Source organism: Belonocnema kinseyi, chromosome 10, assembly GCF_010883055.1.
Source record: "Belonocnema kinseyi isolate 2016_QV_RU_SX_M_011 chromosome 10, B_treatae_v1, whole genome shotgun sequence".
NCBI lineage: Eukaryota > Metazoa > Arthropoda > Insecta > Hymenoptera > Cynipidae > Belonocnema > Belonocnema kinseyi.
The window spans coordinates 2,996,997-3,008,050 of record NC_046666.1 but is presented as its reverse complement, the minus strand read 5'-3'; the positions used below and the strand labels follow the sequence as shown (position 1 = coordinate 3,008,050).

The 11,054-nt window shown below is 25.1% G+C and overlaps 2 protein-coding genes across 10 annotated transcripts in view; one reads left to right on the top strand and one right to left on the bottom strand.

Annotated features, from left to right (window-relative positions):
- LOC117182353 (angiomotin-like protein 1) overlaps window positions 1-3,990 on the bottom strand; it is a 36,085-nt gene extending 32,095 nt beyond the window's left edge. Inside the window, exon 1 of one of the 4 annotated variants that reach the window (XM_033375528.1) lies at window positions 3,883-3,990. The gene's annotated coding sequence lies outside the window, so the exon portion shown is untranslated. The other 3 variants (XM_033375529.1, XM_033375531.1, XM_033375530.1) reach the window with 3 other exon arrangements.
- Window positions 1-11,054, top strand: part of LOC117182354 (thiosulfate sulfurtransferase/rhodanese-like domain-containing protein 3) — a 31,350-nt gene that overhangs the window by 13,244 nt on the left and 7,052 nt on the right. The window contains exons 1-2 of one of the 6 annotated variants that reach the window (XM_033375533.1): window positions 4,016-4,149; window positions 8,132-8,305. The exons of 1 other annotated variant lie outside the window; for it this stretch is intronic. In XM_033375533.1, the coding sequence (XP_033231424.1) occupies window positions 8,176-8,305 (130 nt within the window). In that variant the 5' untranslated portion in view covers window positions 4,016-4,149; window positions 8,132-8,175. Of the gene's footprint in view, window positions 1-4,015; window positions 4,286-8,131; window positions 8,306-11,054 lie in introns of those variants that run through there. 4 more of the 6 variants (XM_033375532.1, XM_033375536.1, XM_033375534.1 and 1 more) reach the window with 4 other exon arrangements.

Here is an 11,054-nt window from a genome sequence, read left to right as displayed (position 1 = left end):
AAACTTTTCTTCTCTTAAATCTAAATTGTTATATTAAAAATACTAATTTCAATCAAAAAACACTAAAATAATCCAAATTTTTAAAAGATTATAAATTTTGTTCAAATTATGATTTTTGTTAAATTATTCAAACAAATTGAATCCTAAAATTATTCAACAAATTTCAATCATTAAAATCTAAGGATTTTTTAAATATAAATTTTTTTGTAAAAAACGCTTAAAAAATGAAAAAAATAAATTGTTGAAAAATTGGCAATCTGGATGATTTAATTAAAAAACAAATATTTTAAAGTGTAAATTTGTCATAAAAAATAATTATATTTCACAGATTTAAAAGAAGTTTTTAATCAAATAGCTTATATTTAATCCAAATAAATGAATTTTTAATTAAAATGATGAATTTTCAACTCAAATGATAAATATTCAACTGGGAATACTTGGATTTTTTAACCAAAAAGAAGAATTTTTAATCAAGAATATTAATTCGTGAAGAAAAAGATAATTTTCTACAAAAAAAAAGATTTTTTTAACAAAATACGTGGATTTTTAACGAAATAGTTGTATTTTCAGTTTAAAAAGACAAACTTTCAGCCAAATTGTTGAATTTTTAACAAGAAAAAAATAATTTTGAACCAAACTGATTAATTTTCTACAAAAAAGACGAATTTTTCACAAAGTACATAAATTTTGAAATAACTAGTTTAATTTCTAAATCAAAAATAACAATTTTTAACCAAAAAGTGCAATTTTCATCCAAAAATGTTTAAAAATCTAATTATTAGAAAAAATAAAAGCGCATTATCAACAAAAAAGTTACATTTTCTGCTGGAATATTAAAAATTTTATTTAAAAAAAAAAATGATTTTCAACAAAGTAGTTACATTTTCCAAAAGAGCTGAATTTTCAATTAAAATTATGATTTTTCAAAGAAAAAAATTAATTTTTGATCAAAGATTTAAACTTTAAACTATTTTTTTTTTAATTTTTAACCCAAAAGATGATTTTTCAACCAAAATTATAAATACTGAACTGGAATGCTTAAATTTTAATCCGAAATAAAAAAATTTTTAGACAAGGAAAATATCTTTAAAAAAAAGATTATTTTATACAAAAAAAATTATTCTTTGAAAAAAATATTGGAATTTTAAACGCAATTCAAGGAAATAGTTGAATTTTTAATTCAAAAAGACTAATTTTCAGCCAAATTGTTGAATTTTCAACAAGAAAAAATTAATTTTCAACCAAAAATGGTTCAATTTTAAATGGAAAGAATTTCAACTAAAATAATGAATCCTAAACTGGAATAGTTCAATTTTATACGAAAAAGACAAATTTTCAACCATAAAGATTAATTTTCTACAAAAAGACGAATTTTTTACAAAGTACATAAATTTTGAAATAACTAGTTTAATTTTTAAATCAAAAATATCAATTTTTAACCAAAAAGTGCAATTTTCATCCAAAAAAGATCAATCTTTCGTCAAAAATATAATGGTTAAATTTTCTGTTAAAAATCTAATTATTAAAAAAAAAGAAAAACGTATTATCGGCAAAGTTACATTTTCTACTGAAGTATAAAAAATTTTAGTTAAAAAAAATGATTTTCAGCAAAGTAGTTACATTTTCAAAAAGAGCTGAATTTTCAATTAAAATTATGATTTTTTAAAGGCAAAAATTAATTTTTAATAAAAGATTTTAACTTTTAACCAAATTTTTTTTTTCAACCCAAAATATGATTTTTTAAATAAAATAATAAGAATTCAACTTGAATACTTAAATTTTTAACCGAAAAAAAAAGAATTTTCAAACAAGGAGATTAATTTTTTTTTAAAGAGATCAGTTTTCAGTCAAAATTTATTTTTTAACAAAATATGTGAATTTTAAACGATGCTAAACCAAATAGTTGAATTTTTAATATACAAAAAAACCTTTTCAGCCAAATTGTTGAATTTTCAACTAGAAAAAAATCAATTTTTAACAAAAAATGTAACAATTAAATTTTCAGTTGGAGAAATTAATTTTCACATCAATTAATGAATTTTCTATCTACCCAAAAGATGAAATTTTAATCATAAAAATTAATTTTCTATAACAAAAATACGAATTTTTCACAAAATAAATAATTTTTCAAAGAAATAATTCGAATTTTATATAAAAAATATAAATTTTAAACCAAATTTTCTATAAAAAAAAATACGAATTTTTCACAAAATAAATTTTCAAATAAATAGTTTGAATTTTATATAAAAAATATAAATTTTAAACCAAATAGTTGAATTTTCATTTAAAAAAAGGGTTTCAAGTTTGATTTTTATCTGATTTAAATATCCTAAACTAGAAAAAAAATTATGCAAAATAGAACAGTTAAAATTTTAATAACAAAATTTTCTACTAAAATTCAGAAAACTCCAAAAACTATTTAAAGTACTTTTTTTTTAAATTTGGAATGTAATTGTAAAAAAAATTCCAGTTCCAATAAGTGAAATTATATTTATTTACCGAAACTCCTTGTCCAAAAATAAAAACAATAATTATTTTTAAAAACTTCCCTGTTCATGCAGGATAAATAATGAGTAAGCGAATAAAACGCGATATATCGATTTTTTGAAAAAATTGAGAAAATTTGTAGACGAAAAAAAAATTTTAGAGAGAAAAAAATTGCCAAAGATTTTTCTTATAATGGAAAATAATAAAAATTCAATAATAAACTCTGATTTAATTTAACGAAACTGAGATAATCTGAAAAATCTGCGACTGTAGATAAAGTAAAAATCACTCTTCTAAATTGAAAAAAAATGAAAACTCGAATTTTTTCTGCGATCAGAAGTAAATTTCCGTTTTTTCAATTAAATTCCTGGTTTAAATTATAATCATTTTTGTTTTGAAATACCAACTTTTGTTGTAAAAAAAAAAAATGTTTCAAAATATCCCATTTTTTGTTTAAAAAAAAAACATAACCTAAAATTTTTAAAAGTTTAGAATCTTTTAAATCTAATGCTTTTTGTATAAAATATTTCAGGTTCTAGCGTGAAAAAAAAAAACGCAAAAAAAATCGAAAAACGTAAATTTAATTTAAAAGTAATATTGTAGATTTTTCAAAATTTACGATATAAAACACTTTTTATGTCGTGAAAATGAAATAAAATTTGTAACAAAAACCCGATTTCCAGATTCTCACCACTTCTTTTTTTTACTTACGAATTTAAATACCTAAATATTGTAAAACGCTTCCATTTGCAAATTCGAATTCTCGAGGAGAGCGGAATAAATGAAAATAATATTAAAGGCCAAGAAATGTTAAAGCACGTCCATTTAAATCGAAATCTGGGAAAATACTCAACCTTGGAGTGAACTCCATTCTGAGACGAATGAAATGGAAGTGACGAATCGAGAGGCAACTGCAGCAGCTGCAGAATCCGGGAAAAAAGCACAGCATCACGAAAATTGCGACGTGGCAATTGAGAAAATTCGAAAATTATCGAAAAAGGAACGATTTTAGGAGAGGAAGTAAAATCGGACGAGATTAAATGAATAGGTACTCGTGCAGAACGCGCCCACTGACAAGGAATAAGACAGAGCGCACTGACAGAGGTGTCAACACTCTGGAATGTTGATAATCTCAAGATAGGAGATTTGGCGATCGCAAAACGTGCAACTCGTCAGGCACTCTTAAGTCGCACATGGCCGATCGAAATCGTCCCTAATTAACGGAATTCGCGATTTTAGCACAGCGCATGCATTTTTTCACTTCCCTAAGCTCCCAGAGAACTAACACAAATAAACAAAAGGACATCACCGAATACAGCTGCCGAGGCTCGCGAGGGACTCGAAACTTTGAAAATTCAATTCTCTATGCTAAAGTATCGTTGTCCAATTACTCACACGATCCGAGTATCCGAGAGTCTTCAGAGAATCGCAATTATTTTCAATAAATTGGTACACTTTACTCCTCCGCGCACGAGAAATAAAAATTTCTAGTTTCCGAATTCCTCGCTGGTGGCGCCAGCGTCGAAAGGGGGCACACGCTCTCACCATCTTCTTTTTTTTTCACCTTCGAAAGTTCGAATCGAATCGTTCGAATTGAAACGGTGACGCACGTGGAAGTAAAAAGGTGGAAAAATATCGGCTTTCAGGAATTCTGGATTGTGAGTGAGTAAGAGTGACGCAAGGATCTTTTATTCGTTTTTTTTTTTGGTCACTTGCAGTCGAGTGATCGGTTATTAAGAAAGGGAATTATTCTAGTTGTGTGAATTTTATCGCGCGCTTCAATCGTCACGCGAAACAGGTGCGTATTTACTTTTTTCAGAGTGGGTTCTTTTTTTATTTTTTTTTTGTGCATTTTTTTCCCTCAAGTTTTGGAAGGGGAAATTTTAATGCTGGAAAACAGAATTTTTAATTTGAGAAAATTCAATATTTTCTTATTATTTGAAAATACATGAGCTTACCTCCTTTTTAATTCTTTTTTGACCAAAAGATACCGATCCAGAACAACATAACCTAAAATTGTGATCAGTGCGTTTTTTATTTGTCCACGGGAATTTCGTCAATTTTTGGAAGGAATAATTTTAGTGTCGGAAATAAAGAATTTTGTAATTCAGAAAATTGAAAATTATCTTAATTATAATTAATAATAATATTATTATTTCAAGTAATATATTACTTGAAAATACTCGAGCGAAACGTGCTTTCGCCTCCTCGGTTTTTATGCTTTTTTACAAAAAAATACAAATTTCAGTATACAGTACACCAACATAACCTAAAATTGTGCTCCTTCAAAATGTTTGAAATATGATTTTTTTTTAATGAAAAATACTTGTTTTCGACAGAAAACACTAATATATAATTCTAAATTGGTAAAAGATCATCAATCTTGTTCAAATTATAATCATTTTTGTTTGGAAATAATAATTTTCTACGCAGAACAACAACGTAACCTAAAATTGTTATTAACTTATTTACTTTTTTCAGAGTGGGTTCTTTTTTATGTTTTTTTGTGTCAATTTTTGGAAGAGGAAACTTTACTTTTGGAAAAAGAATTTTTAAATTGAGAAAATTCAAAATTATCTTATTTTTTGAAAATACATTTGCAAAACTTGCGTTATCTTCTCGCTTTTAATGCTTTTTTTACCAAAAAACATCGATTTCTCTACAATAGGCCAACATGACAGAAAATTGTTGAATTTGCGAATCAATTCTTTAAAGGGTTCGAAATAAATTTTATTTTTAATGATTTCTGTTCGAAAATACTAATTTGCGGTCCAGAACAACGTAACCTAAAATTGTTGTTAACATATTTACTTTTTAAAGATTGGGTTCTTTTTTTTATTTTTCAAAGGGGTTTTTGTCAATTTTTGGAAGGGGAAATTTTAGTGTCGGAAAAAAGAATTTTTAATTTCCGAAAATTCAAAATTATCTTAAATATAATTAATAATAATAATATTATTATGCTTGTAAGTAAAATATTTTACTTAAAAATGTTCAAGCGAAATGCGCGCGTTACCTCTTCTCTATTTTTACAAAAAAAAAACAAGATTTGAGTGCAATACACCAACATAACCTAAAACTTGTGCATCTTCTTCAAAATATGCTAAATATTATTTTTTTTTAATGAAAAATACTTGTTTTCGAGAGAAAACACTAATATATAATTTAAAATTGTTAAAAGATCGTAAATCTTGTTCAAATTATGATGATTTTTGTTTGGAAATAGCAATTGAACAACAACTTAACCTAAAATTGTTATTAACGTATTTACCTTTTTTCGAAGTGGGTTCTTTTTTTATTTTTTCGGGAATTATTGTTTCGTCAAGTTTTTGAAGGTTAAATTTTAATTTCTGTAAAAAGAGTTTTTAAATTGAGAAATTGTAAAATTATTCGATTAAGCAAAGAAAACGCACATGAAGTGCGCATTCATCTCCTAGATCTTGAGGATTTTTTATTTTAAAAATTCTAATTTCAGTAAAATACACCAACATAACCTGAAATTTTTGAAAACCTGTGAATCTTCATTATAAAGTGTTCGAAATATAATTTTTTTATGAAAAATATTAATTTTCGACGAAAAACGCTAACATATATATAATTCAAAATTATTAGTATTTTTGTCCGAAAATACTAATTTTCCATGCATATAAAACAAGAAAATATTAAGTCATTGTTAATGTATTTACTTCTTTCAGATTGGGTTCCTTTTTTAATTTTCGATGGGGATTTTTGTCAAGTTTTTGAAGGGAGTTTTATTTCTGGAGAAAAGAGCCAGTATAACCTAAAATTGTTTAAATTGTTCGAAATATAATTTTTGTTTTACAAAAATAATTTTTTTTTCACAATTGTTACAAAATTATAAATCTTGTTTGAAATTTAAATAATTTTTTTCGAAGATTCTTATTTTCGATGCAGAACAATAACGTAACCTAAAATTTATATTAATGTATTTACGGCATTTACTTTTTTAGATTGACTTCCTTTTTTATTTTTTCGATTTTATTTTTCAAGTTTTCGAAGAGGAAATTTTAATTCCGGAAAAAATAATTTTAATTCAGAAAATTTAAAATTATCTTAAAAATTAAATACACCTGCACGAATTTATTTCCTGAGTTTTAATGCTTTTTTACAGCGACAAAAATTCCGATTTCGGTACAATAGATCAACGTAACCCAAAATTGTTGAAATATGTGAATCTTATTTAAACTTTTCGAAGTATAATTAAAAAAAAAAAAAATTATGAGAAATACCAACATATAATTCAAAATTGTTAAAAGATCCTTAATCTTGTTCAAATTATAATGATTTTTGTTCAAAAATACTAATTTTCGATGCAGAACAACAACGTAACCTAAAATTGTTGTAACGTATATTTACTTTTATGTGAGTGGGTTCCTTTTTTACTTTTTCAGTTGTTTTTTTTTTCAATTTTTAGAAGATGAAGTTTTAATTCCGGAAAAAAGAGTTTTTTGATTTAGAAAGATCAAGTTAAAAATTGAAAACTTTCTTCAAAATATTTAATGTATAATTTTCTTTAAATGAAAAATACTCATTTTCGACGAACAAACACTAACAAATCAAAACTGTTAAAAGATCCAAAATCTGGTTAGAATTATAGTGATTTTTTTACAAAATAGAAAGTTAATTTAGAACAACATCGTAATCTAAAATTGTTATTAAATTGATATTTAAAACAAAAGTCATGAGAATTATACCCAGTAATATTTCTTTAAAATAACCAAATTTACAACCTTAAACAATTTTTTTAAATTTTTTAATAAAAAGGCCTCAGATATTTTAAAGCAGATTCAATATTTTGAATTAACAAATTATTGCAACACAATGATTTACAATTTTTGAAGAATTTGAGGTTATGTTATAGTTTTTACTGAATATCTGTATTTTTAGTTAGAAGAATAGTTTAAAAGAGATTTATAATTTTTTATCGCTCGTTGGCATTTTAGAAAAAAATATATTTAAAAGAAGATTCAGAACGTTTTAACAATTTTAGGTTATGTTGGTGTTATTTTCACCAGAAGTTTTTATTTTTAAACAAAAGTCATTAGATTTAAATCCTCTGATTTTTTTTTTAAATAATTAAATTCACTAGTTGACATAATTTTTAAAAGTTTAAAATAATTAGTATCTTTAAAAATTAAAAATCTTCTATAAAAGCTCTACCAATTTCCTTTATATGTTGCACAAAATTATTATATATTAATTAATTTCATTAAGATTTGCTATTTATTATTTTTAAAAAACTTAATTTTTTTAATTTCATGCCTTGTAAACTTGTCAAATCAATCTAAACAGGAATACAATGTTTTTTGGAGTCTATATTAGAAAATGATAGAAAATAATTCTTATTCGTCAAATAGAGACAAAATGATCACGTGAAGAAGATGGACCTAAAATACTCAATCATGATTGGTCGAGTTTATACCGCGTGATTTAAACTGCATTCAAATTTTGATCAAACTTCCAAGATTTGAAGGGAAGGGCAAATTCAAATACATAATTTATATATTCTATTGTTATATAGATATATTTTAATTCTTCTAGTACACAAAATATAAATTTTCTTTCTATAAATTTAATTTAAAATATATAGTAGAAATCTCTTTTACCTAAGTGTGGTTAACGTTAGTTCTAGCTATATAATAGCTGCTGGTGTCAAAGGTCATCATAAAAATGAACTGCAGTAGAATGCAATTCCTCCACCGGTTTCTCACATTACCTTCATTTTTAAAATCCATTCGACCAGTGGTAGTCGTTCATCCTAGAAATCTGAAGATTAAGCAATTGACAAACATTCTCAGCGGTACTATTCAATTTCGTTTCCCAGTAAACAAAAAAAGATTCAAAACAATTCAGAAGTAATTGGGTGAGCCAAGAATTAAATACAACTTTCCGGCTTCATGAGTGTTTGATAGAGATCGCGATTAGATAGAATATACTTTGAGGTTAGATTGTTTCAGCTAATAAATAATAAAAGTGAAATTTATTATGCATTACAAACCAGAGCAGGGTCAATTTTTTTAAATCTGTTTCCAGTTACCAATTACGTTTGAATCTTTTTTCGTTTAGTGTAGCAGAATTAGATTAGTGATTAGAGTATTTTACTAAGTTTAGTGATTAAATGATAAGAATATTTTACTAATATTAGTATTCCGAATATTCTATTAAAGTGATTAAAGTATTCTCAGAAGATTAGTGATTAGAGTATTCTAATGAGATTATTAGCGATTAGGGTATTCTACGAAGATTAGTGATTAGAGTATGCTACTAAGATAAATGATTAGAGTATTTATCGAACATTAGTGATTAGAGTATTCAACTAAGAAGAGTGATCAACGGATTAGAATATTCTTAGAAGATTAGTGATTATAGTATTCTAATAAGATCAACGATTAGAATATTCTACTAAGATTAGTGATAAGAGTATTCTACTAATATTAGTGATTAACTAACTAGAATATTCTAATAAGATTATTGATTAGAGTATACTAATAAAATTAACTATTAAAGTATTCTACCAAGATTAGTGATTAGAGTACTCTATTAAGATTCGTGATTAGAGTATTCTATTAAGATTAGTGATTAGAGTATCCTACTGATATTAGTGATTAACTGCTTAGAATATTCTTAGAAGATTAGTGATTTGAGTATTCTAATAAGATTAGCGTTCATAGTATTCTGCTAAGACTGAAGATTAGAGCATTCCACTAAAATTACTGATTGGAGTATTCTTTCAAGATTAGAGATTAGAGTATTACACTCAGATTAGTGATTATCGGATTAGAATATTCTACTAAGGTTAGTGATTAACTAATTAGAATATTCTAAGAAGATAAGTGATTAGGGTATTTTACTAAGATTAAAAATTGACTGATTAGAATATTCTAATAAGATTAGTGATTAGAGTATTCTGCTAAGATTAGTGAGAAACGAATTAGAATATTCTAATAATATTAGTGATTAGAGTATTCTACTAACATTATTGGCTGGAATATTTTTAATATAAGTGATTATAGTATTCTACTAAAATGAATTTTGGGAGTATTCTACTGAGATTAGTGGTTAGAATATTCTACTTAGATGAGTGATTAGAGTATTCTACTAAGATAAGTGATTAGAGTATTTTAGGAAGACTGGCTAATAGAGCACTCTACTAAGATTAGTGGTTAGAGTATTCTTTTAATATTGGATATTAGAGTATTCTTTTGCGATTAGTGATTAGATTATTCTTCTAAGATTAATTATTAGAGTATAATATGATTAGTGATTAGAGTATTTTCATAAAATGAGTTTTTAGAGTATTATACTGAGGTTAGTGATTAGAATATTCTTCTAAGATTAGTGATTAGAGTATTCTACTAACATTATTGGCTGGAATATTTTTAATATTAGTGATTAGAGTATTCTACTAAAATGAATTGTTAGAGTATTCTACTAAGATTAGTGGCTAGAGTATTTTAAAGATTAGTGATTAACGGATTAGTATATTCTAAGGAGATAATAAGGTTACTGATTAGAATATTTTACTAAGATTAGTGATTAGCTATTAAAAATATTCTTAGAAGATTAGTGATCGGCGTATTCTAATAAAATGAGCGATTAGAGTATTTTACGAAGACTGGCGATTAAAGCACTCTACTAAGATTAGTGATTAGAGTATTCTTTTAATATTAGAGATGAGAGTATTGTTCTGAGATTAGTGATTAGAGTATTCTTCTAAAATTAATTATAAGAGTATTCTACTATGATTAGTGATTGACGGATTAGGATATTCTACCAAGGTGAGTGATTAACTGATAAGAGTATTCTAATAAGATTAGTGATAAGCGTATTTTACTAAGATTAGTGATAAACTGATTAGAATAATCTAATAAGATTAGTCATTAGAGTATTCTATTAAGATTATCGATTAGAATATTCAACTAACATTAGTGATTAGAGTATTCTTTTAATAATAAAGATTAGAGTATTGTTCTGAGATTACTGATTAGAGTATTCTTCTAAAATTAATTATAAGAGTATTCTACTATGATTAGTGATTGACGGATTAGGATATTCTGCTAAGGTGAGTGATTAACTGATAAGAGTATTCTAATAAGATTAGTGATTAGCGTATTTTACTAAGATTAGGGATTAGAGTCTTCTTCTTTTAATATTAGTAATTAGAGTATTCTTCTAAGACTAATTATTAGAGTATTCTACTATGATTAGTAATTGACGGATTAGGATATTCTATTAAGGATAGTGATTAACTTATTAGAGTATTCTTAATAAGATTAGTGATTAGCGTATGTTACTCAGATTGGTGATAAACTGATTAGAATAATCTAATAAGCTTAGTGATTGGAGTATTCTTCTAAGATAAGTGATTAGAGTATTCTGCTAAGATTAGTGACAAACGGATTAGAATATTCTGTTAAGGTTAGTGATTAACTGATTAGAATATTCTGACAAGATTAGTGATTAGAGTATTATACTAAGATTATCGATTAGAATATTATTTTAAGATTAGTGATTAACGGATTAGAATATTCTAATAAGATTAATGGCAA